Below are 25,075 nucleotides of genomic sequence, written 5' to 3' on the forward strand. Positions count from 1 at the left end.
TGCTGCCGCACATTGGGTCGATACTTTCATCGACCTGTCCACCACCACCCCAAGATCTCTCTCCTGATCTGTCACAGACAGCTCAGAACCCATCAGCCTATATCTAAAGTTTTGATTTTTTGCCCCAATGTGCATGACTTTACACTTACTGACACTGAAGCGCATCTGCCATTTTGCTGCCCATTCTGCCAGTCTGGAGAGATCCTTCTGGAGCTCCTCACAATCACTTCTGGTCTTCACTACTCGGAAAAGTTTGGTGTCGTCTGCAAACTTAGCCACTTCACTGCTCAACCCTGTCTCCAGGTCATTTATGAAGAGGTTGAAAAGCACCGGTCCCAGGACAGATCCTTGGGGCACACCACTTTTCACCTCTCTCCATTGTGAAAATTGCCCATTGACACCCACTCTCTGCTTCCTGGCCTCCAACCAGTTCTCAATCCATGAGAGGACCTGTCCTCTAATTCCCTGACTGTGGAGTTTTTTCAGTAGCCTTTGGTGAGGGACCGTGTCATCTTCTGAAAGTCCAGATATATAATGTCCACGGGTTCTCCCGCATCCACATGCCTGTTGACCTTTTCAAAGAATTCTATAAGGTTCGTGAAGCAAGACTTACCCTTACAGAAGCCATGCTGACTCTCCCTCAGCAAGGCCTGTTTGTCTATGTGTTTTGAGATCCTATCTTTGATGAGGCATTCCACCATCTTACCCGGTATGGATGTTAGGCTGACCAGCCTATAGTTTCCCGGGTCCCCCCTCTTTCCCTTTTTAAAAATAGGTGTGACATTTGCTATCCTCCAATCTTCTGGCACCGTGGCCGTTTTGAGGGACAAGTTGCATACCTTAGTCAAGAGATCTGCAACTTCATTCTTCAGTTCCTTAATAACCCTTGGGTGTATGCCATCAGGGCCCGGTGACTTATTGATCTTTAATTTATCAATGAGGTCTGAAACATCTTCTCTTTTAACCTCTATCTGACTTAAGTCCTTGGTCAGGAGGGGCCGTTCGGGCATCGGTATCTTCCCGAGGTCTTCTGCCGTGAAGACAGATGCAAAGAACTCATTTAATTTCTCAGAAGTCACTCCCACCATCTGGGGCTTATTGTCTGGTATGTGTGTTTAGGATTGCAGCCTTAAGGGCGAAGAAGTGCAGAGGCAGGGTGGCTGAAGGAAGGATGTGGAGAGAGTAGAGAGAATCCCAAATGTTTTAGCACAGTTACCTACTTTTTAAAACAACAATCTATTGCAACCCACTAGGAAAAAAAATCTAGAAAAAAACCACATTTTTATTTATTAATAATAAATAATTGGGGTCCTGTGCTCCCGAGACTGCTAGAGTCACTGCATACAGTATGTATTTGCAGACATTTGCTAGACTCTCCCTGGAGTTCAAGAATTGGAGAAATGGAGTTCAAGGGCTGTTCTTCCAAACCTCTACAGTCATTCCAGAGTACCCAGAAGGCTGACTTGGAGAGCAAGAAGTGCAGCTAGGGACTTCCAGGCCAGACAAAAGGCTGCAGCTGGGTTCACGTGTGCTCTACAGCATGCCAATTACTAGAGAAAATTGGAAAATGGGGCATTTTAATTTGGGGGTATGAAGATGACCTCATACCACAGGTTAGCATTTCAGCTAATGATTTTCTTCTACAAACTGGGCAAAGATACTTGCAAAGTAATGTGTCAAAAACTTTTCACAACCCACCAAAAATTGGCTCACGACCCACTCGTGGGCCCAATCCACAGTTTGGGAAACACTGATCTAAAGCAAAGCTATGTAGAGTATGAGGCTTACGAAAAAGAACAGTGGAGAATTGGGGCAAGAGAGGGCTAATTTGAGAGGGTACCCGAAATAAATGTCACAGGGCCCAATCCTATCCAATTTTCCAGTGTTGGTGCAACCATGCCAGTGAGGCATGTGCTGCAATCTGTGGTGGGGAGGCAGTCACAAAGGGCTCCTCAGGTAAGGGAACATTTGTTTCCTTACTTCGGGGTTGCATTGCAGCTACACTGGTGCTGGAAAGTTGGATAGGATTGGGCCCACAGTACTTAAGGTCTAGACTTGCAGTATGCACCTGGAAGGAGAGCGGAGCGCTCTGAAGTGTCACCATTAGATAAGACCAAAGGGACAAAGAAGGCCCCCCCAAAGCAGGCCCCCCCCCAAAAGCAGGGACCTGAAGAAACAGTGGGATGTGGCAGAGACATGGCACCAAAGGATGAGTCAAGAGGAACATAGGACTGTAGCACATCTAGGACCTGATGGGGTTTCTGCCAGTTCCGGCTCATGACTTGGCAACCCTAATGGGCCAGTTAGGGGCAAGAAACAGCGTATGGAATAGAAGGGCTGTGGATTTTGCACACTGAATTTGACCCTAACCAGCCAGTCCTACTCTTAAAGGATCAGAGGTTGCTGCAAAATGCAACTCTATGCTCTCCCATTTTAAAAATCTGAAGAGATAGCTAGACAGACAATGCTGACAAATTGCATTTGCACAGACAAACATGGGGTGGAGGGGGAACGAATATGCTAAAAAAAAATCACCTTTTTTTCTAGACAACATACATCTCATCAACTTTTGGCATCCCTGAATTGGAGGTACTGTTTTCTCAGGAAGAGCTCAGTGACACTTATTAGTATCTTAGCTAATTTCGACTAGATGTGATAACTGAAGCCAGGGTGACATAGTACAACTAGGAACAGGAGGATCCAAGATCATGCTTCCATTCAGCCATGGAGCTCACTGGCTGATCTTGGACTATTAACTTCCTATTACCCTAGCCTACCTCATGGGGTTATTGTAAGGATAAAATTGGGGGGGGGGGAGAGAAAACTATATATGTTCATCTTCCTGAGTTCCTTGGAGGAAGGGTGGCATTCAAAATAAATAATTTTTTTTAAAGCCCCCCTTAGCTAACTTTGCAACTCATGGACCAGATGAAAAGAGAGTTTCCCAGGCAGGAGTCTGAAAGTCTGATTTAAGGAAGCACTGCAGACCTTCTTTGTCCCCCAAAAGGAGCTGTGGCACCCATCACTTCTTCAGAGCAGTGCCAGGTTCTGATGCTTAGCCCACCTTGTGCCAGCAGGGGATGTTGACAAGGGGGATCTTGGGGGAGGCCTGGCTCCAAAAGGCCTCTCAATGATCAGATCTGACAGGTCTGCTGCCCAGGGAGGGCAGCAGGATGCAGGTCTCTTGTTGCCTTGTGAGATACAGGAAGCTGGTCTAGATGGGCCTTTGACTTCTTCTTATGCTCTTTTGTTCTGTGGCTGAAACCCAACACTGCAGGACACGTGGGGAGGGGAGGGGCAATCTCTGGGTGTCCACAGGATGTGCTTCTGGGGCTGCTGGGTGGGGATTTCTTTTGCGGGGTGTGGGAGAAAAGTTGGTCCTTTCTCCTCCTCCTTGTGGCCTTGTCCCCATCTTTTGCCCCATGCCCTCCCCCCCACCAATGAGCAAAAAAAAATTTTTCTTCATCAAGTTAATGGGCAGGGAATATTTCTTTCCCCAGCATGTAACTGTGGAACTCCTTGCCAAAGGAAGCGGTGATGGCATCTCACCTAGATGCTTTAAGAGAGGGTTGGACAAACTTCTGGAGGAAAAGTCCATCAGGAGTTCCAAGTCGTGGTATGTGCAAGCTCCCAGATTTTAGAAGTGGGTTACCTCCAAAGGCCAGACGCAGGTGAGGGCACCAGGTGGCAGGTTGTGCCTTGCTGTCTTGGGTGCTCAGAAGGCACCTGGGGGGCCACTGGGAGATGCAGGAAGCTGGACTAGATGGGTCTTTGGCCTGATCCAGCGGGGCTCTTCTGATGTTCTTATTCCAGCCCCAGCAGGCAGATCTCGCCTATTGATGGAGGCAGTGGCGTAGCTGGAGGGGGGCAGAGCGCTAAGTTTGGCAAGCGGCCCTCCCCCTCCCCTCCGGAGCCATTCCGGGCGTCCCGCCTCCGTTTTGCTCCCCCCGCCCGGAATGGCTCCGGAGGGGAGGGGGAGGGCCGCTTGCCACACTTAGCGCTCTGCACCCTCCAGCTACGCCACCGGACGGCTGAACAAAACACGCTGGCCCTCCTCCCGCCAGTCCTCCGCTTCCCTCCACTCGCTTCCACGGCGGTGCGGAGCCAGGAGGGGAGACCCCCGTCCTCCGCCCCCTCCCCCTGGCAGCCCCAGGACGTCCGGCGCGGCGCGGTGCTGGCTGGCGGTGCGGCTGCCGGGCGGGCTGGCCCAGAGCCGCGCCGCTCCTCTCCTCTCCTCCAAGGTGCTGCGGAGGGAGCCGGCGAGGAGCGCGGCGCGTGCGGCGGCTGCAGCCCAGCGAGGAGCCGCGATGAGCAGCGAGGGCGCCGGGCAGCAGCCCTCCACCTCGGCCGCCCAGGAGCAGCCTGCCGCCGGCGCCGAGCCTCCCAAGCGGGGCCGCGGCAGACCCCGCAAGGCGCCCCAGGTCAGCACCGCGGCCGGGCGGGCAGGCAGGGCAGGGCTCGGGGCGCGCACGTGCTGCCGGCCGGCAGGCTCCATTGTGTGCCGGGAAGGGCTGGCGGCTTTCCTGGGAGGCAGCCCCCTTCACTAGAGCGCGGCTTGCTTCTGAGTAGACCTGCCGAGGACGGGACTCGCAGGCTGCCACCCTCTCCACGCTTTCCTGGGAGGAAGCCCCCTTGACGAGAATGGGACTTCCTTCTCGAGTAGATCTGCACAGGCTGGAGCTCGGAGGCTGCCGCCTTCCCCGCCCCGAGAGTCAGCCCCATTGACTCGGGACGGAGGCCGCCCCCGCGGACTGGGATGGGACTTGCTTCCGAGTAAGCACGCAGAGGACGGGGCTGGGAGGCTGCGGTCCTCCCCGCACTGCCCAGCGAGTAAGCCCCACTGCCTGTAATGGGGCTGGCTTCCGAGTAGGCAGCAGGCTTGGGCTCGGAGGGAAGGGGAGAGGGGCGCCCCGGGGTGGGGTGGCTGGCTGGTCTCCCCCCAGCCGGTCTTGGACTCCCCCCATTTCTGGGGGTCGTGGCGGGCGCACAAAGGTGGCGAGCAGCCGTACTGCCGGCGGGGGTCTCGCCCGGCTGCCTGCACGGCCGCGCCGGCTTCTCGGGGGGCTCTGCCGGGCTGCGAGCGGGAGACCCCCCAGCCCGCCCGCCCGCCAGCCGACGCCGCGAGGGGGGAATCGGCAGCCTCGTGCGCTTCTCCAAAGGAAACACCGCCCGGCAAGGGGGGGGGGGGTTTGCGCCGGTCCGCTAGGCTGCAGCCCTGCCCGCGCTTTCCTGGGAGTAAGCCCCATTGACTCGAGTGGGACTTGATTCTGAGTAGACTTGCCTAGGCTGGGCTCCCAAAGTGAGGCGGAGTTTTGTTTTCTGAATGAAAACTTTGGGGGGGGGGGGGAGGTTCTGCGGATGCAACTAATTAGGGCTGCCGTCCTGGCCGCTTTCCTAGGAGTAAGCCCGTTGAACACAATAGAAGTCGCTTCTGAGTAGACACGATGCTTAGGATGGGGCCCGAAGCTGGCCAGTGCAGCTCTGCCGAGCCCGCGTGGTGAGGCGGGGGGGGGCGGCTTGGGGGGTCGATTTGCATCTCCTCGCAAGTAGCCATCGCTAGTAGGGAAGCGTGGCCTGGCGAGTACATTCACAACGGACTTCCGAGGGTTGGGGGGGGGGGAGTTCACTTCATTCATTAGCATCAAACCATTTCCTTCCAAGCCAGTGGCGTAGCTAGGGGGGCAAAGCGCTAGGTTTTGCAGGGAGCCTCGCTGCTGTGTGCAAGCGGCCCCTCCCCTTCGGAACCATTCCGGGCGGGGGGAGCAAAACGGAGGGGAAGGGGCTGCTTGCGCACAGCAGTGAGGCTCCCTGCAAACTTAGTGCTTCGCACCCCCTCCAGCTACGCTACTGTACCGAGCAGATCAAGCAATCAGCAAGCCAACCCAGGACCCAAAATGCAAGACACCCCTGAATGGACTCCCTTTGAGCTTGAGATGAACCCCAACCGAATCCACACGCCCACCCACTTCGCCCCACTTTCCCCAGTTTAAATGCAAGAAAATGCCATTGGGAAAGGAAAACATTCTGAAGTCCCTTCCCCTATACCTACCAGTATGTCCCCCCCCCCCCCAAATGTGGTTGTATGAATTGAGATTGGGATGTTTAGGGTTTCAATGAATTGCACAGAAAGGCACGCCTACAAAAATACGCTTTGCCCCCTTTTTCCCTCCAGATCAGTCCTCAAGATTGTTGCTGTTGTGACTCTTTTGGAAGGATACTGTGTCAGTAGGTTTCCTTTCCAGCCCAATTTACCAATCTAAAGAATTGGTAAGACTTCTTTAACAAACTGCATTTAATTAATTCTACCACATCCTGTAATCCAAATGAAATGTTCAATATTTGGAAGTGGATGCAGAGTTCTTTTTCTTTTAGTGTGCATGATTCACTGAATAAATATTTGAAATCTGAAAATCATATCCATTTAAATGACTCTTTTATTTACTTTCAAACAGAAAAACCATTGCGGGATGGGGGTGGGGAAGGACAATAGCTACTCTAGTCAAAGTTTGACTCCCAGGCACCTTTTAAATTTGACTGCTTTCTAATTTATCAGAATAGACTATAGACAACAGTCCCACACACAATGTATAGGTTAAACAAAACACAAGTAGATTGCAGGCTACAGAACAAGGCAAAATTCTCTTTGCAGTTATTAGTGGGGGGAAACGGTTTATAATTGTGAACAATTTGCAGCATTTTGTGGATAAAATTACGCACATCTGTCATGGGTTGAGTGCCACTTTGCCAGTTTTTGATGAGATACCTTCAGTGTATGCTTGTCCTGTTTTAATGGATTTTTCTCCAGCTTGTGCAGCTTGAGGATGTGGACAGGATCTTTGGAAACATCAGGTTGTCTATGTGCACACTTTACTCTTGCCCTTTCTGGCTAATGAAAGCTGTGGGGGGGGGGGGAGACACTGGCCAGACAGGCAAGGAGATGTGCAATACCCATCTGCCTGAAATTGGCAGTTGTTTTCCCCTATTGAAGAAGCCCTCCCTAGAGCCCACTATGTTGGAACATTACAGGCCGGTCTCAAATCCCCTATTCTTGGGGCAAGGTTCTCAAGCTTGTTGTGGCTGCCCAGTTCCAAGGATTCCTGAATGAGACTGATTGTCTCTAGATCTTTTCCAATCCAGCTTCTGGCCTACCTTCTGGACAGAAACAACTTGGTCCTTCTAGTCCAGACGTCTCCAAACCCCAGCCTGGGGGCCAGATGTGGCCTGTGAAGAGCCTCTATCCAGCCCACAGCCAGCCTTTGATCCCTTGAGAGCCTCTGACCCAGCTGACCAAACACAACCAGAGTTGTGCTTGTGGGGTGGGGGAATGGGGGTCCATTTAAGTGTATGCTTTATTGCTTGGGCTGTGTTGCTGCTTGGAGAAACCCTGGACATTTGAGCCCGTTCGTTCGTTCATTCATTCATTCATTCAAGTTCCATCTCTAATGTATTTATTAAATTTTTTTCTGGCCCTCAGCACTGTGGCAGATATATGATGCGGCCTTTTTGCCAAAAAGTTTAGAGACCCCTGTAGTCCATGCCCTACACCAGGAACTAGACAGAGCACATCCCTGCTGGTTCTGCTGGACCTCTCAGTGGCTTTCAGTATCTGCAGCGTGATATCCTTCTGAACTCTCTGACCAGCAGCAGAGTGTTCTGGCAAAAGAATAAGTACTGCGGGTGCTGCTATGGGCCATCTAAACAGCCCCTCCCACTTGCTGTTGGAGCCACTCAGGGCAGCTGTGGCAACACACAAGACACCATTTGGTTCAGCCTGTTGCTTTAGCTGCCCAGAATGGCTTTGACAGTGAGTGGGAGGGGCCACTTACAGGGCGGTGCCTACAGTACTTACCATTTTCCACCGCCCCCCAACTGCACACCTGTGTGTGACTGGGATGGACTTTGGGGGGAAACTGTCTTGCTGTGCCTCTGCCCTTCCTGGAAGGTCAGCCTCAGAATGGGGTGCTGGGGAACTCTTGCTCATGACTGTGGTCTTTGGTGTCCCAGAGAGTTCTGCTTTTTCCCTGTGCTATTTAACATGTGCATGAAATCCCTGGTGCAGGTCACCTGGGGGTTTGATACTGAGTGCTGTCAGTGTGCCATGACACCCAGTTTTATCTGTCTGTCACATCCCCAGCTGGAGAAGCTGTGGAAATTTGGAACCATTGCTGGAGTTGGTGAAGATCTGGTTACATCTGGACAAGCAGAGTTTCTCCTGGTGAGGAGGCTGCTGAGATCATGATAGTATGGCAACCTGTTGCTGAAAGGGTTGCACTTCCTCTGAAGAATTCCCGGTTTGGGAAAACCTCTGGACGTAGCTTTGCTTCTGGATATGCAGGTAGTGGCTGTGGCTGGGGTGTGCTTGCCCAGTTTGGCTGGTACATGAGCTGCGTCCTTTCCCACTTCAAACTTTGGTATGGTGACCCATGCCTTGGTTATCTCACATGTAAAGGCCTGCAACACTTTCTATATGGGGCTACCCATGAAGACCATTTGAAAACTTCAGCTGGTGCAAAATGCAGTTGCCAAGTGCTGACAGGTGCCCAGTTATATGATCATGTAACACCTTTGTTGATACAGCTGCACTGGTTGGCATTAGGCTTGCGACTGCGATTTAAGGTGCTGATTATGGCTTAGGACTAAAATACCTTAAGGATGGCCTTCCCCCACCAGAAGCTGCCTGTCTAGCAAAAGCTGTTAGGAAGGGCATCTTATTGATCCCACCCCTGTTTGAAATGTGGTTGGCAGTGACCTGCGAGAGGTTATTCTCTGTGGTGGCCCCTGCTTGTGGTGACCCCTGCCATGGGAGGCCCCCTCATTACCCACCTTCCACTGCTGGCTGAAAACTTGGGCTTTTCAGCTGGCTTTTTCTGTGTAATATGATTTGTTTTGTCTGTTCTGATGCTGTGTCCTTTGTTCTTGTATCTTTTGTTGTTGAGTTCTTAAAACGGATTATACTGTTTTAAGTTTTGAATATTGTAACCTGCACTGGATCCATAAGGAGACGGACAGGGTAGAAAAATTTAAAAATACAGAACATTTAATATTCACAACTTCAATATTTTTCTTTAATGTTGGGAGGTATACATCTTATTAATGTTTTATGTGCTTACAAATGCAAATTGCATCAGTAATTATCAGTTGATTGTGAAGAGTCCTGAATAGCTGCAATGACAGAAGTCATCTTGGTTAAATATACTTGATTGGAAAGTTGTTTCTGAGCTGTCAGAACATGCAAGCTTTTTCATTATGTTGTCATGCAGTCCCACTGGTAATGAAGACACCTTTTAGTTAAAGTATGCACGCACGTGCACACACACACACACACGCACGCACGCACGCGCACACACACACACGTCTTTGGTGTTTCTTACCTTTCTCTTTATTTTATTTTTGTATTTCATCTGATTTAATAATTGACAGTTGGTTTGTGCATTTTAAGTGTAGTCATTTGCATTTAGGAACTTCATTGAGATTCTTGCCACAATTGCTTGTTTTTCTCTGTTTAGGAACCAATGGGAGAGCCATCTCCTAAAAGACCAAGAGGAAGACCTAAAGGAAGCAAAAACAAGAGTCCCTCTAAATCAGCTCAAAAGGTGAGATTTTGCCACATCAGGAGATTTGCCTCCATTACCATCCATTCCTCAGGCAGCGTCTAAAGGATTTTTCTTATTTAACCTCTGAACCTCAGGGGTTGGTGGCCTTTTAATATTTTATGCAGGAATGTTGCAGGAGGTTCCTGGACATGTGAGAGTCATTTTTCCTTTTTCTTTTTAATTTTTTTTTAAACCACCAATCCTTTGTACACTCACGTTAGTTCTGCGTTCAGTTCAGTTCAGTTTTGTTACCGTCACCGACCAGCATAAAAATAATAATACATTCATAGTATACAACTGAACATATATATGACCCATCACAGCATCCTAACATAGGCACTTAACAACATAAAATACTAACAATTAATAGACCTAAGTCTAGATAAGACTAAGTTTGGTCTAGTTATTGTGGATTGAACGGAGTACAGTAACTGAGGAAGGTACTTCTGAAAGTCTTCCAGTTCATATTGAATTAAAAACTTATTCAGAATATAAATACTCCTCTATGAGCAACCTGGAAGGCCACAATCCACTCTCTTCCTCCTGATGCTAACTGCAGCAGCTAAAAATTTAGCCACCCTCCGTCTCACCTCTGGATTTGCATCTGATAGAAGAGAATGACTATAATCTTAACGTGGGCATTTGGTGAGCTCTTCTAACAATGGAGAGATAAAGGATAACCATACATCCTTATAAAAAATGCAGTCCAGCAAAACATTCTCCATTCAGGATTGTACACTCTAAGAAAGAAAACATCAGTGGTGTGAATTTAACATGTCTAAATGTCTAACAATAAGAATACATATTCTGCAGCCAATTTGCACTATACCCAAACTGTCTGTGGAAGCAGTTTTGCTGAATGTGTAACTTACTAATAAAGTCAATGATGTACTGATAGAAATCAGAATGCTTCTTAAAGTATATGGCATTCTAAAGCTTTGACAAAGTATTTTTTACGGCACTTCACCAGCTACCTCATATTCTTTAGTGATTAATTTCAAAGATGCCTGTCTTTGAAAAGATACCAGCTTTCAACCACCGTTACAGTCACGAAGTCCTGGCAGGGCACTGCAGGGACGAATAAATCTTCAGTGGAGTAAATCTTGTTTTTTGTTCTTTGGTCTCTGTTGCTTCTTGTTTTTTTCACTTAAGATTCAGCCTTGGGGGGGAAGAAACTTTCTTTTATTTAAATACACAAATATGACTTGTAAGACTAGTTTAATGAGATTTTTTTACAAGAATACTAGTGACCTTAAGAAGCATGGGTATATAGCTTTTAAAGGAAATTTTAAAGGACATAGAGGAGTCACGTTTCTGTAGACGAGTCTCACAGTAGTTAGCACTAGCACTCTTAATTCACAAGAATGATGTAGACAACAAAAACTTAACAAATCTGGAAGTCAGTTGTGGTGTTATGTTCTATTGACGCTGTCAGGCAGTTATATGGTGGAATGCCTTGTGGAAGAATGTTGTGGGCTCCTCTGATTGTAGGTATATTTCAGTCTGGCTGTTTGCACCTATGGGCCCTAGTCCTGAGATGGTTTTCAGTGTTACACAGTAGGCCCATCTTATCTGTGGGCTCCACATCTGCGAATTCAATCAACCACAGATAGAAAATGTATTTTTTTAAAAATTCACATACCCTGCTGTAGCCTCATTCACCTTATGCCCACCCATTTAGGCAATTTGTGTTTGCTTTATACCAATTTTAATAAATTTTCACAGTTTCCACAAATTTATGCCATTTTGTCAGCATGACTTCTGCAGACTTGAACATTCTCAGATTTTGGTATCCATGTGGGGTTCTGGAACTAACCCCCTGAGGATATGGAGGGCCCACTGTACATTACTATAGCGACTTATAATAAATGTTATGTCATTTGGGAGCAGGCTATGGTTTGTGTCTGTTTAAGTCATTTGAATACCAGAACCAAAAATCTTTTTTTTCCTTTTTTCTTTAAAAGTGCCGCCTTCCTTTTTTTTCTGCAACTGATACAGGATTGCTCTGCAAGCATTAAAACAAAACTAATGTTTAGGGATAGTCATTATAATATGTAGTTAAAATTGTGTTCTCATCAAGGATTTTAGCCTTATTCAAAAATATTAATTATCTGATATTTTCAGAATCGCTTTACAAGATAAAATTGGTTTTAATTTGAATTAGAAGCTGAACCAGATTAATTCTGGGTAGTCAATGTTAATCAGGAACCTACTGCTATGGAGATATACACTGTTGCTCACAATACATTTGGACAAGAGTCAGATCTTTGATATTAAAATCAGTGTTGCTTTTTAAGATGTAAGTCTGAGTTGACTTTCATTTCTTCAGTTGAATGCATATTAAAATAATTTCTTCCCTGGAAAAAGGTAGAGGACAAAGGGCCAAATCTTATCCAACTTTTCAGCACTCATGCAGCCACAAGGCAGCGCTGAGGCAAGGGAACAAATGTTCTCTTACCTTATGGGGTCCTCTGTGACTGAATCCCCAGGGCAGGATGCAGCACACACCCCGTTGGCAAGGCTGCATCAGCACTAGAAAGTTGGATAGGATTGGGTCCAAAATCCACTGGTTGCTCCTTTTGGACATGACTCATTGAAATAAATGGGAGCTGTGTGAAAGTATTGTAAAGAAAAGACAGCTGCACTATTACATGACTTCCAATCATTTCAGCAGGGCCTGTATAAGAAGTTCCAGGTGGACTCTGTCCATAAATGTTTAGTAGATCTTCAGTAGTAAAAGAGTAGTTGTTGAAATTTGTATACACAACTACAGTCAGTTGGGATTTTTTTAAAATGAAGCTTACAATGCGAGCCTATACATGTCTACTCAGAAGTGAGCCCCATTAAATGCAATAGGACTTACGTGCAGGGATGTATGGACAGAATTGCAGCCTTAAATGTGCACAATTGAAGTCACTGCTTGTGGCCATTTTTGAGAAACAGAAATTCCTAAGGATTCTTATGTGGAAATCTTTTTCAAATAACTGATGGGGTTCCAGAGACCTGTGAATTCTTGGATGTTTATGTATGGATCTTTTGGATGCACAAACTTTCCAGGGAAAGGATCAGATTTTTCTATAGAGAATGTTCACAGACATGGGCCTTACAATGGAATCACTGTGAGAGTCTTGCACACAGGGAAGCTCCACGCCGTAAATTCCACACCATTGAAGTGTATTCTCTGGGCTGAGTTTCGGGTCAAGGCATACACTTTCATGTAATGTTGTAGTGTAACATCACATAACTTGCACATTCTTGATTGTAATTTGAACTGGTGCCAAAGATGTCCCCATTTATTTTTCAGGAAGACTTTAGTTTTGGGGGATATCAACTCTTGAAAATGGTCAAGTACGGTACATTCGAACTGTTCTGAGGAAATAATTTCAGAACTTCTATAAGCATTGTTTCCAACTATCAAAGCAGTACTTGTTAACTGCTAAGACCATTTTCCCCATAAATGTTGTTACTCTGTCTGTAGTGAAAATACAGTCTGTAGTTGCTGGAATTTCTGGAGAATAATGGGTGGCCTCTTTTTCAAAGTGAGCTAATTGAAATGTTTTGTGCTGACAACATGCAGGATAGACGGGTACCAGTAGAATTCACAGAGGAGACCCAGGAAGGCACTTATGATTAATGGATCAGGTGTTCTTTTGCAAACTGTGTTACAGAAATAGGAGAAAATTTTAAAATACGCAGAAAGGAGGTAGATTTTGCTTTATTATGTTTCAGAGGCAATGACCTTAAATCTGTTGGGATTGTCCTGGCCTGATGAATTAAAAATGTCTTGGGGGTATGGTGATTTTTTTTTTTTAATTGCAGGTCTAAAGTTTGGACTTAGAAAACTGGCCTGGGGGTATTGAAAAACAAACTGAGCTTGTTAGGAAATTAGCTGTGTGAACCTTGACAATGCATACAAAATGCTGGAGGGCTAACTGAGCAGCTTGTTTCACATCCCCTGCACAAATTCCAAAATGAGGCCATAAAATGAGTGATAAAACTCACAACAAAATGAATAATGCAGTATCTATCTAGCTATCTAGATAGATAAGCCCATGCAAAATTAATAAGAAGAGATAATAAGCAAAAGGCAGGAAAATGGAGTTGCAATGTATTTGAAAGTAAACATTTAGAATTATTCTTATTCAGAAATTTATGCCTCTGAATAAATTTTGCAGGTTCTTATGTGAATATCTTATCATAAATTATGTGAATATTTGAAACTTGTGAAGTTTTGTGAACTTCTTTGCTGGAAAAGCAGTATATAAATATTTGATATAACAGTTAACATATTTTTGCAGCATTTGTAAGAAGGCTCACAGTTTCCTTTCTGTGCGTGGGGAACTTACTTGTTCATGTTCTCAGTTTACACTTAGTAAAATGAAGTTGGTAGCTGATCATTTGGAATGAAGAGGTGCACTAACAGCCCAGTCCTATGGAGGATTGGACAGTACTGTGGAGCCTTTTGTGACAGTGGAAGCGCATTCTTTGTCGTAGAATGGCTGCCAATGAAGCGCTAAGTGCTCTATTGGTGGCCATTTTGGGACTGCTGCTGCAAGAAGCAGAAGTGCTCCCCATCTGTCCCCAATTGTCATCACACTCACCAGTCCAGTGAGGTTGGGCAGGGAGATGGAGGAATGGGGGGAGGTGGCGGACAGGTGAATCCAACGGTGATGGTGCGGGCCAGGTCCGGTCCTTTCTGCTGACAGCCTCCCCATCCCTTGTCTCTTTGGGCTTGCACCAGCAAAGGAGTTGGTAGTGGTTCTGAGGAGACCCATTGCTGAGTGGAAGGCTTATGAAGGGGTAACGTTTGTGACATTAGAGATTAGTATGGTCATGGAAAGCCAAAGCAATGGGATAACATTCTACAATCAATGTAAGCTGTGGATCTGAACTCAGAGGTCCAGAGATGCATTGTGCACACTCTCTATCCAAATATCAGCAGAAAAAGGATGGCCTTCTGTTCTAGCACAGCTCAGCCATGCCAGGGCGGCTGTGACCATGGGACATGTAGAATTTGTCCTACCTGCGTGAATTTAAACAGGGGTAGCTGTTTTCCTCAGAGGTTAACTCAGGCTAGTTCTTTTTCAAAAACATTCTTTGGCAATTATGAATCTATTTCAAGGATGTCAACCAGGGCTTATTGTTTATTTAAAATAATAATAACAACAATAATTTAAAAATAAAACCGGTGTATCTAATACTTTCCCTCATTACTTTCTGCTGTTGACTGAAAAGTGTGTTACATGTTGAGTAAATTATGCCCCATTGTGCTGGGTTACATGTAACAACCAGGAACAACTCACCTAACGCTTGAAGAGGGTGTCAGAGGAATTAGGTAACAAATTGAATTGGTAAACCCATTTTTGCCTGACCCACAGGTGTATACATTTGGTCCCTGATCTGTATATGCAGTGTTGGGCAGAAATGGTTTAAGCAGGCCTATATTGCCACGGATCGGGGCATTTTGACTTCATTTATGAGACTAAGGGCGCAGTCCAGGCCAGCCCCATTAGGCACGTTTGCGCCTCCTTGAGAGTTGGCCAGGCCAGTATGTAGAGGTGTGCCGGCCTGTGGAGACTGAACTCAACCTCTGTGCCGACAGCGGGTGCAAACCTTGTGTCGGCCGAGCTCAGCCGACACAATGCTCTGTGGAGGGCGTGGAGGAGGCGGGAAAGAGGCAGGAGAGAGGAGTAACGGAATGAGGAAAGGTGTGCGGAGGACGGCTCCGGGGCAGGTGGACGAGGAGCGGGATCCAGCTGTTATGCCTGATCCTAGTCCCCATACCTAAGCAGTGTGGAGCAACTTCAAGCCGCTCTGCTCTCCTCGAACTTGTGCCACCTCAGGAGGTGGCGCAAGTCCCAGGAGACATATAGGGGCTGCAGTGGCTTATCTGGGGGTAAGGGGAAAAGTTACCCCTTACCTGCAGCTGAACCACTTTGCAGCCCTATCTCACACTGGATATAGTGCAAGCCTCCTGGCTTTCCTGTTCCAGTGCAAGATAGGATTGCGCTGAATGATTTGGAAAGGGACATGGAACCCCAATACCTGAAGAATGAGTTGTATCATGTTGGGATCCATGTAGACATCTGAGAGAGGCTTCAGACTTTATAGAAGAAGTGCTGCCAGGCTCATGCTGGTAGATGTCCACATTTTGCTGGTGGTCCTTCCTGTACTCTTCAAGGGGAAATAAGGACAGGCTGCAGAGACCTATTAAACCTGCATTAAATTCTTCTTTTACTGTTACAAGGATCAGCATGAGCCAGGTACAGAAGTGCATCTCCCTAGTGCAGGGTTTCCAGACTTACTGGGTCTGGGGCACCCTTTGTACTCACAGGGGCACCATGCAGCCTCTTCTTCCCAGCTTGCCAGGCTGATGCTATGTGAAAACGTGCATGATTAGCACAAGATAACACTATCACATAAGATTATGTACAATACTGTTCCAGCAAGCAAGGAGGAGGCGGCACTGCAGTGTTCCTGTGAGTGTGCCGGGAGGGCACCAGAATGAGGTCTCTTGGTATCAGGTGTGCTCCCTGGGGCATTTGGTGGGCCGCTGTGAGATACAGGAAGCTGGACTAGATGGGCCTAGGGCCTGATCCAGTGGGGCTGTTCTTATGTGCCATGACACCCTGGGGTGCCACAGCACACACTTTGGGAATCTCTGCCCTGGGGGAACCTCTTCAGTAACACTGGAAGGTGTTGTGACTGAAAGGCTGGTAGGAGGGCTCCATCTCTCAGTTTCAGTACCTTTATTGGCATACTGTTAAGAAATCATTAAACACTTTCATACAACTAAAAGTTCGTTTACTTATAACATACCAACTTGCAATTAACTCCCAGAATTCAGAGACTTCAAAGAAATGGGGGCACGCTTCAAATTAGACGCCACAATTTGCGAGATAAATGTGGCTGTCTGAAAAATGGTGTTAGGGTCAGTGGAAGCTAATAAGGCTTGCAATATAACAGAATCCTCCAAGAAAAAATTGAGATAGGGTTGGAGAGCTGGACATTTCCTCCTGGCCTCATAATGAAGCGGACAATGGAAAAGAAGATGGGCTAACATTTCTACAACATGCTGAGAACATGGACAAATTCTTTCATGGAGTACTATTAAATCTGCCCCAGAGAACAGCAGATGGAATGGAGTTACTACGGGCCATAGAAAAAGCCCTTCTAGTTTTTGGACATTCCAAAATATATAAATAGTTGGGGATTTCCCCTACTCTAACTGGTAAATGAAAGTGTAATGGTGAACAAATTTTGTTGGCAGCAGATAAAATATTGGAAGTATGAATGTCTAGGAGTCTCTCTTTAATGAGCCTAAATGCCTCGTCTTGTGACAAATGGCCAAGTAAATCAGCTCGACTCCCAATTGTTTTATTTTTGTACTCCAAAATTTATCTGTAAAATAAGGGTCATCAAGAAGATGATATAGAAGAGTGTTGGAATCGGTGTTGTAGAAAATTTTAAGCCAATATTTAGTCGCTCTAATCCACGCCAAAGTTTCAAGTTGGATTTGACCTGATTCTATACAGAGCACCTCATAAGAAACACACTGCGGCAAACCTAATGTACTTCTTAAGAAGACTGACTGAATCTGCTCCAGAGAGCTATTAAACGATTGGATCCAGAGTGGCACCCCGTATAGAAGTTTAAGGGTCATCAAGAAGATTATATAGAAGAGTGTTGGAATCGGTGTTGTAGAAAATTTTAAGCCAATATTTAGTCGCTCTAATCCACGCCAAAGTTTCAAGTTGGATTTGACCTGATTCTATACAGAGCACCTCATGAGAAACACACCGCGGCAAACCTAGTGTACTTCTTAAGAAGACTGACTGAATCTGCTCCAGAGAGCTATTAAACAATTGGATCCAGAGTGGCACCCCGTATAGAAGTTGGGGGGAACATTTCGCATTAAAAACCTTCAACGCCGCTGGAATATACGAGCCACCTTTGCTATGGAAAAAATTAACAATGGCTTGCGAAGAGGCTTTAGCAAGAGAGCAAGCCATATAACGGTGGCACGTCCATGCTAAATTATGCGAAAAAAGAATGCCCAGGTATTTGAATGTCCTAACCTGTTCTACACTTTGTCCATTAAATCTCCACTCTCTTGGTCTCCAGGACCTTTCAAAAACTACAGTTTTTTACTTGGAGTAATTAATTTGTAGCTCATTAGAGCAAAAAAATTCAATACACTTCCTAATCAAGCGTTTCACCCCCAAGCTAGAACAAGATAAAATAACCGCATCATCAGCATATAATAAAATTGGGACCTGCAAGTCCCTCAATCTAGGAGGGTGACCGTCGACAGTAGCTAGAACAGGAGCCAGATCATTTAAAAAGAGATGAACAGTGTAGGAGCCAACACACAACCTTGCTTCACCCCCTTGTTGGTAAGAAATTCATCAGTGCAATTACCTCCCGGGGAATATCTGACTTGGGCAGATGTATTTGAATATAGACCCCAGATAAGAGCAATCAGTTTAGGATCTAGCCCCATACGAGCTAGTTTTATCCATAGAAGATTTCTGCTCACGTTATCAAAAGCCCTTTTGAGGTCCAAAAATGCAACAAAGAGTTTTGATTTCATTTGGATGGAATACTTTTGTGCTAGATGTTGAAGAATGAGGGCATTCCAGGGCGGAAGCTCCGTTTCATCACTTAGTACTGGCTGGTTCTAGCTAAGGTTTGATTCCAATTGGTAGCTGGCAGACCATGTTTTCCTTATGTTTTAAAATTCTTCAGTTTGTGGCTAGACAATCGGAAAGACAATCCAGTGTTCTTAAGCAATAGATAAACTCCTGGTTCAATGATGTGCAGAGCTCTGAGCATATTTTGTGCAGCTGATTGGACTTCCCAGGGGCTTTTTCTTTAGACATTTTGAGTGGGATGTAACTTTAAGGTTTGGCGAGACCTTGCTCCTTTAACCCTACTAGTGGCTTCCATAACTGAGGCTTCAGCATGTGGATATGGGATATCATCAAGTTACAGATGTAGAGTTTACCCTTTTGTACAAAAACAATGTAATGTGAGAAGCTTCAAGACCTCTTGCACTGCATATCTTGCCTTGGGTGAACCTTATTTGTTGTCTTTGAGATAACTGTCTGTTAAGGTGCCGCAAGAAAAATTATTGTTTCCTCTCTGTCTGGAGCTGTCCCTCATTCTAGACCCATGACTATAATGGATGCAAAAATAAATAAATAAATAAATAAATAAAAGGACTTACATTAAATCTGGATTTTTTTCTATTTTTTCCTATTTCCAATTATTTTAACATTTAAAATATAGTGATATTATTATTATTATTATTATTATTATTATTATTATTATTATTATTATTATTATTATTAACAGTATTTATACACCGCTTTTCAACTAAAAGTTCACAAAGCGGTTTACAGAGAAAAATCAAATAACTAAATGGCTCCCTGTCCCAAAAGGGCTCACAATCTAAAAAGATGCAAATGAATACCAGCAGGCAGCCACTAGACAGACAGTGCTGGGGTGAGGTGGGATGAGGAATATGCTCCTCATCCATGAAAATTTTACTTTTTTGAAAAGAAGTCATTCCAGATGGGTAATGGGTGATGTTTCCTAGACACTGAAGGGTGCAATCCTAACCAACTTTCTGGCACTGGCATAGCTGTGCTAGTGGGGCATGTGCTGCAGATGCCATCCTGCAGATGGGGGGCAGTCACGGAGGCCTCCTCAAGGTATGGCAATGTTTGTTCCCTTACCTTGAAGTTGTATTACCCTTATGTTGGTGCTGGAAAGTGAGTTAGGATTGCGGCCTTAGTTTTGTACTGTCATTTTTTTTATTATTTATAAAATATTTCTTTTTTCCTAATCTCAAGTATGGTTACTTAGAAGTATTGTATGTTCTGCTGAGTTCAGTAGAACTTACTCTCAAATAAATGTTTGTTAAAGCTGCAATCCTATTCAAACTTACTTAGAAGTAGGCCCCATTGAAGTCAATGGGACTTACTTCTAAGTATCCAAATGATCAGACTGCATGTTTTTCAGAGCAGGGATAACATTTCTGTGCTGGAAAACAGTACTTTCTATTTGTTATACCACTTTTCCAAATCCAAATATCAAGGGCAGCATTCGTCTGTCCTTGAGGAGAGTTTCTCCCCACTACTGTCAATGTTCAATTACCAGTGTTTGCAGTCATGGGGAGAAAGTCTGTCCAAGGACATCACTGGCCTGGATAGACAAATGCTGTCTTAGGAAGATGGAGCTGTGGACCATGTCAGCCACGGCGCTTGCTGGCTTGCTTCCAGGGCTTCTGTAATATTAGGTGGAGGACTTCTGAGACGTTCTCATTCAGATCTAGCCAACTTGTACTCATTGTGTTTGTGTTGCAAGGTGCAAAAACCAAGATGTTACAAGGGATCCTAGATGTTACAAGAGATCTCAGATGTTGCACTGTAATCCCAGGTACCAAAGCAGACAACAGTGATCAAATCCAGGCTTTTATTGTAAATCCATCAGCAAAAGATTGTACATCCATCCACATCTCCAAAGGAGACTGTGTGCATCAGAAATGGGGAGAAGAGAAACCCCAAAGGAGACTGCTTGCACCAGAAGTGGGAAGAAGAGAAGTCTGTAACGCCTCCTTTAGCTGACTTTTATTACAATCTGGGGTTCCCTCCTTGAAACACATTTGGAGACAATTCATTGGTGGGTTCAAAACATCCGTTGTTTTATAATAGGCCATCTCATACATCTGTCATATACAATATACCCCCAGCAGTTAGCCAATGGCACTGCACACAAACCTGACCTCATCCATAACCATCGGATGATGTTCTGAGGCCTTCGTAAGGCAACCCGTGAAATGCAACATACTTGCTATTGACATCACGGTGTGTGTGTTCATCTAAAAACTGCTGTGAAATGATTTTCTGTGGGAATCTGACCTTTGCAATGTGTTAATCTGGAAGTGCTTTGATATCATGTCTCTTTAAACTCTAGAATGCAGTTAGTCCACTAAAACTCAGTTAAAACATTACTATTTGTTAGTCACACTTATGTGTACCCCAAAACTGATTTCAAAATGAAAAACAAGGAATATGAGAAAGCTAAGCTTACTAGTGTTCGTCTACGAGAGCTGGTGTGAATACTTGCTTTCTAGCATGTGTGTGCACAGCTTAGTGCTCTAAAAGTCTTCAAACTGGACGTTAAAGCAATGGTAAAACTTCAAGCCGAATTCAAATTGCTAGATTTTTTTTTCTGTGCTCTGAAGACAAAGACTTCATTCAAATGTATCAACATTGTTCTAAGAGAACATCTTGTGGCAGGCTGCCCAATCCCAGCCAAATGCTTGTGAGACTCAAATTGAACTTGCTTGGACATTCAGAGAGAGAGAGAGAGATCAAAAACCATGCTATTTACGTTTCAGGTAAGCATTCTATACCATAACTAACAGTCCTTGATACCTTCCAACATTTGATGGTATATTGCCTGGTGGTACAGATTTCAGTTATTTATTATTACTGACTTTATTTATATCCCGCCTTTCTCCACGCAGGGATCCAAGGCGGCTTGGGTCTCTGTTGAATCTGGAAACTTTGGAATATAATCAAAATCAATTGTATGTACAGGCCAGTGGCTTAAAATAAGACAGGTCATTTTCTTGAGCAAATAGGCAAGACTAGAGATTGGGCACCAAGTTAAAATGGAACCTATGGTAGAGTGACAGCTGCAGTAGTTGAGGCACTCTCCACTTGAATTCAGGCTATAATGCAAGCCACAATATGTTCCTTTATACAGGCAGTCCAATCTTCTTTAATAAGTGTTGCCTTAAGAAAGTTTCATCTTACATTCAGCGCTGGTATAAATGATTAAAGCGGAAGTTGTCTTTTTAACAAGTCTGAAGTGATAATTTTGCCCTTCAATGGTGTGAATTTCATATTTTCACAAGTTTCTTCTGGGGATGGGATCTATGGCTAGATTTAGAACTCCGAGGATTGTCAAAACGGGCTGAGTATTTTCCTGGCTTTCAGGGGAATTCTCTTTACATGGCATAGCCATGTAACAGAGATTTGCCCGTAAGTAACTGATACATTAAGATGATAGATTCCCAAAGGACAAACGAAAACATAGGCGCACACTATTAATTACAGAGTATGGGCATTACTGGGATTAGATGGGGTTTCCTAAAGCCTAAAATTGTGAGATGTTTGATAAAATGTGTTAATCACAGCTGTAAAGAGAGTAAAAGGAAATTTCTAAATCTCCAGTTGTGAAGAAAATGTTGAAAATGTAACTGCAGAATCTCCACAATTGTTTCTTTTTTTGGTAGCCTCATCAGTTTTCAGTTTGAATGCTGCGTATTTTACCATGCGATCCTAATGAACTTGAGCTGACATGGCTGTTACGTATGCAAGTTATGCAGGATTGAAATCCTGCATAACCGATTGGCCCAGACTTATGACTGGCCAATCGGGTGATGGATCGAAATCCTACCATCCGATTGGCCCTCTAGGTAAGGTTTCAACTGCACTGATCGTGGGGAGTCTGGGTGGAGCTGCAGAGGGAGCAGCCTGGAGGTCTTCTCTGGGTGGCTGTGTGTGCTTTCAGAAGGCTCTTTGTGATGGCTGGAAAGTGTACCCTGCCTTTGGAATGCTAGTTCTGGTGGTGGTGGGGAAGTAGGATTGGGCTGTTAAATAGTTCAGCAAGGCACACAGCAAATAAAGTGTTTGCTTATTCTGTACACAAGAGCACACTTTTAAAATCCAGCATTAGTCCAAAATAACCACCATGCTATAGTTCTGTACTCTGTCTCTAACGTGAATGAGGATCAGTACAGAGAAATGTGTAGAAAGGTTGAAGGGAAGGGAGACAGGATAACTTAATAATCAGTAATGATTTTGAGTGTGAGTACCCCAAATTCCCTGAGGAATCAGGGATAGACTGTCTGATTTCCCTGTAGTCCCCTAGGAACAAATATTTTGTGCTAGCTGCTATTACTAACATTTTGAGTTTGTTTTGGCCCAGAAAACAAAGGCAAGTTCTTTAAACAGATAGGTCCAAAGGATAGTCTTTGTCAAGTATGTTGACTTGCTTTCCATACATTCTTATCAATAGTCTAGACGCAAGAAGACCACAGTGAATAGCCTATCACTTTTAAAAAAGCAGTTTCCTTCTTTGAACAAAGACGTTATCAGTCTATCTTATGAAAGGGTGGAAGCAGCATTTCTCTCTAAGGGGGAGAGTGAGAGAGATAACAAAGTGGTTTTCTTGGTGCCTCTCATCTAATCAATGGATAAATAAAATGAAGACGGTTGCAGGAAATCTGCATTCATTACGAGAAGCACCAGATTTCTCTAATAATGTCATGTCATGTAACTACAAATACTGTGGAACTACAGCATAAATTTGTGTATTTTTTTTATAGAAAGCAGAAGCCACTGGAGAAAAACGACCAAGAGGTCGGCCCAGGAAATGGGTAAGTACTGCACTGAAAATCATTTCTGAATTTTTTCTCAAAATATAGAACTTAAAAGAAGGCTAATTTTAATGAATTGCTTTCCTCTATTCAATGTGTCTCCTAGTCAATCCAGGCCCAGCCTCAGTGGTTGGCATGGTCAGGCATGGACCTCTGAGTCCTTCCCCCCCCCTCCACTGATTGCTGATGCCAAGTCTGGGAATGCTGCGGTCAGCAAAGCTTCAAATGTAGAGGGAGAGGAGTGGTGAAGAAGGGGGGGGCTATAGCACTTACTCCCTTTATTTGACTGTTACTATCGTTTTTACAGATATTGTAAGCCACCTTGGTAACTCCCTTCTTGGAGTTGAAAAGTGATCCGTAATCTAAAAATGACATAAATAAACATGCTTGCCTGTCCGACTGACTGCCCCCCGTGAGCCAGAGTATGCAAACACGCTCTTCTTATTTTTGTAGTTTGTGCTTTTTTCTGTGCTGTGCAAAGAGTTTTTGCCTCGCGTGCCACACGGAGTAAGTGGCAGCTGCTTGCGTCTTGCCCTTGCTCTTCCTTGATCTGGTCTGATTTTCCTTGGTTGGATCCAGTTGCAGTGGTGCTGGAAGGGAGAAGAATGAGCCTAAGTTGGGCTCTGTAGTGAGGAGGAGGAGGAGGAGCCTGTTGGCACTGAGGCAGAGGGTTTTGGACAGCGTACGGTGGGCCCTCCGTATCCGTGTGAGTTTCGTTCAGGGAGTCTGCGTGGATACAAAAAACACAAATGCAAGTCCCTGTAATCTAGTATAGTATTTGAAGATTGAAGATGCTGAAGCATCTTGGACTGAGGGAGCTGCCGGGTGCAGTGTTGCAAGAGGTGGAGAGGGAAGCTGCAGTCACACAAGGTGTGCTTCAAAGGGCTGGGAGGAGGAAGGAAGGAGGGATTTTTTTTTTTTTTTTGAATAATTTCAATCTGCAGTTGGTTGAATCCACTATATGTGTTTGGTGTCTGTGGATCTGCCAGAGGTCTTTTGTGTGGGTTTCACAAAAACTGGAGCTGCCCTGAGTGAAACAGTGAAGAATTACGGCATGTGATTACAACCCTCTACTTTTAGACTCTGGTAGTTTGCTCACAGTTTGCTTTACTCTTTGCTAGGAGGGAATGCTTGTGTGAGCCCTGTCGGCACGCATAAGCCTTGGCTCGTCCTTAAAAATAAAATTAAAACAAACATACACACACAACCAGGAGGATTACACTGAGATCATTTTTTGGGGTAATTCAGTTACAAAGGTTAAAGAGCAGGTTTTATCAGGCATCAGAAAGTGATTATGAAAGAGCATAAAACTCGTGTGTGGTATATACAAGATAAAGTAAAAACAAAACAAAACTCCTTTGTCTAATTCATAATGTTGCATAGTCTCTGGGAAACACCCGTCCCAAACAAACAAAAAGGCATGGGGAAACGTGTACCAGAACACCTCCCTCTCCAGTGAGAGTGGAGATATGAAAAAAAAATCATCCTAACTGAGCTGCCTCAGAACTGGGCCCAACTGAAGTTTCACCTGCAGGCCACTTTGCCAGGCAAAATCACTGCCTAGATAAGGCCTAAACTTTCCACAGCCATCGCCCTGGCGGAAGAGGAAAAGCAGAGGAGACCACCTGGCATCAATTCATTGTGTGGCACAAGCATACAGAATAGGCAGTGATGTCCGTTCACTCAGATGCAATAGCAAGACCTGGGCATGTGCTTCTTCCCTTCCCTGTCCACTTGCCAGGCCGTTGCTACCTGCTTGGGAAGGACCCGTCACTTTCTGTCCTCCTCTTGCTGTTCTTGCCCCAGCCACGGCAGTGAGGATTTAAGGGGCACTCCTGCTTGGGCCTGTGCCGTCTCGGCACACAAATGAGTGGACAGTAGCGCTGCTTCCCTTCAGCAGCATTTTGGGAGTAACGTAATTGCATCACTGCCTGATCTTCCAGGCTCTTGCATTGGTTTAAATCAGGGGTCTCCAAACCCCAGCCTGGGGGCCAGATGCGGCCCACAGCAAGCCTCTTTCCGGTCC

General features: G+C 45.2%; 1 protein-coding gene across 1 annotated transcript; it reads left to right on the forward strand.

The window, feature by feature from the left end:
- Window positions 1-4,307: 4,307 nt before the first annotated feature.
- HMGA2 (high mobility group AT-hook 2) lies at window positions 4,308-24,867 on the forward strand. Its single transcript, XM_066634519.1, has 4 exons — window positions 4,308-4,421; window positions 9,507-9,593; window positions 22,999-23,049; window positions 24,856-24,867. Exons 1-4 carry the CDS (start codon window positions 4,308-4,310, stop codon window positions 24,865-24,867), a joined length of 264 nt encoding a protein of 87 aa, XP_066490616.1.
- The last annotated feature ends 208 nt before the right edge of the window (window positions 24,868-25,075 follow it).

The sequence above is a fragment of the Tiliqua scincoides genome, chromosome 7 (genome assembly GCF_035046505.1).
Source record: "Tiliqua scincoides isolate rTilSci1 chromosome 7, rTilSci1.hap2, whole genome shotgun sequence".
Classification (NCBI taxonomy): Eukaryota; Metazoa; Chordata; class Lepidosauria; order Squamata; family Scincidae; genus Tiliqua; species Tiliqua scincoides.

Coding starts and splice junctions, on each gene's coding strand:
- HMGA2 (XM_066634519.1), top strand. CDS start 4,308: ATGAGCAGCGAGGGCGCCGGGCAGCAGCCCTCCACCTCGGCCGCCCAG. Junction 4,422..9,506: donor GACCCCGCAAGGCGCCCCAG/GTCAGCACCGCG, acceptor TTCTCTGTTTAG/GAACCAATGGGAGAGCCATC. Junction 9,594..22,998: donor CCTCTAAATCAGCTCAAAAG/GTGAGATTTTGC, acceptor TTTTTTTTATAG/AAAGCAGAAGCCACTGGAGA.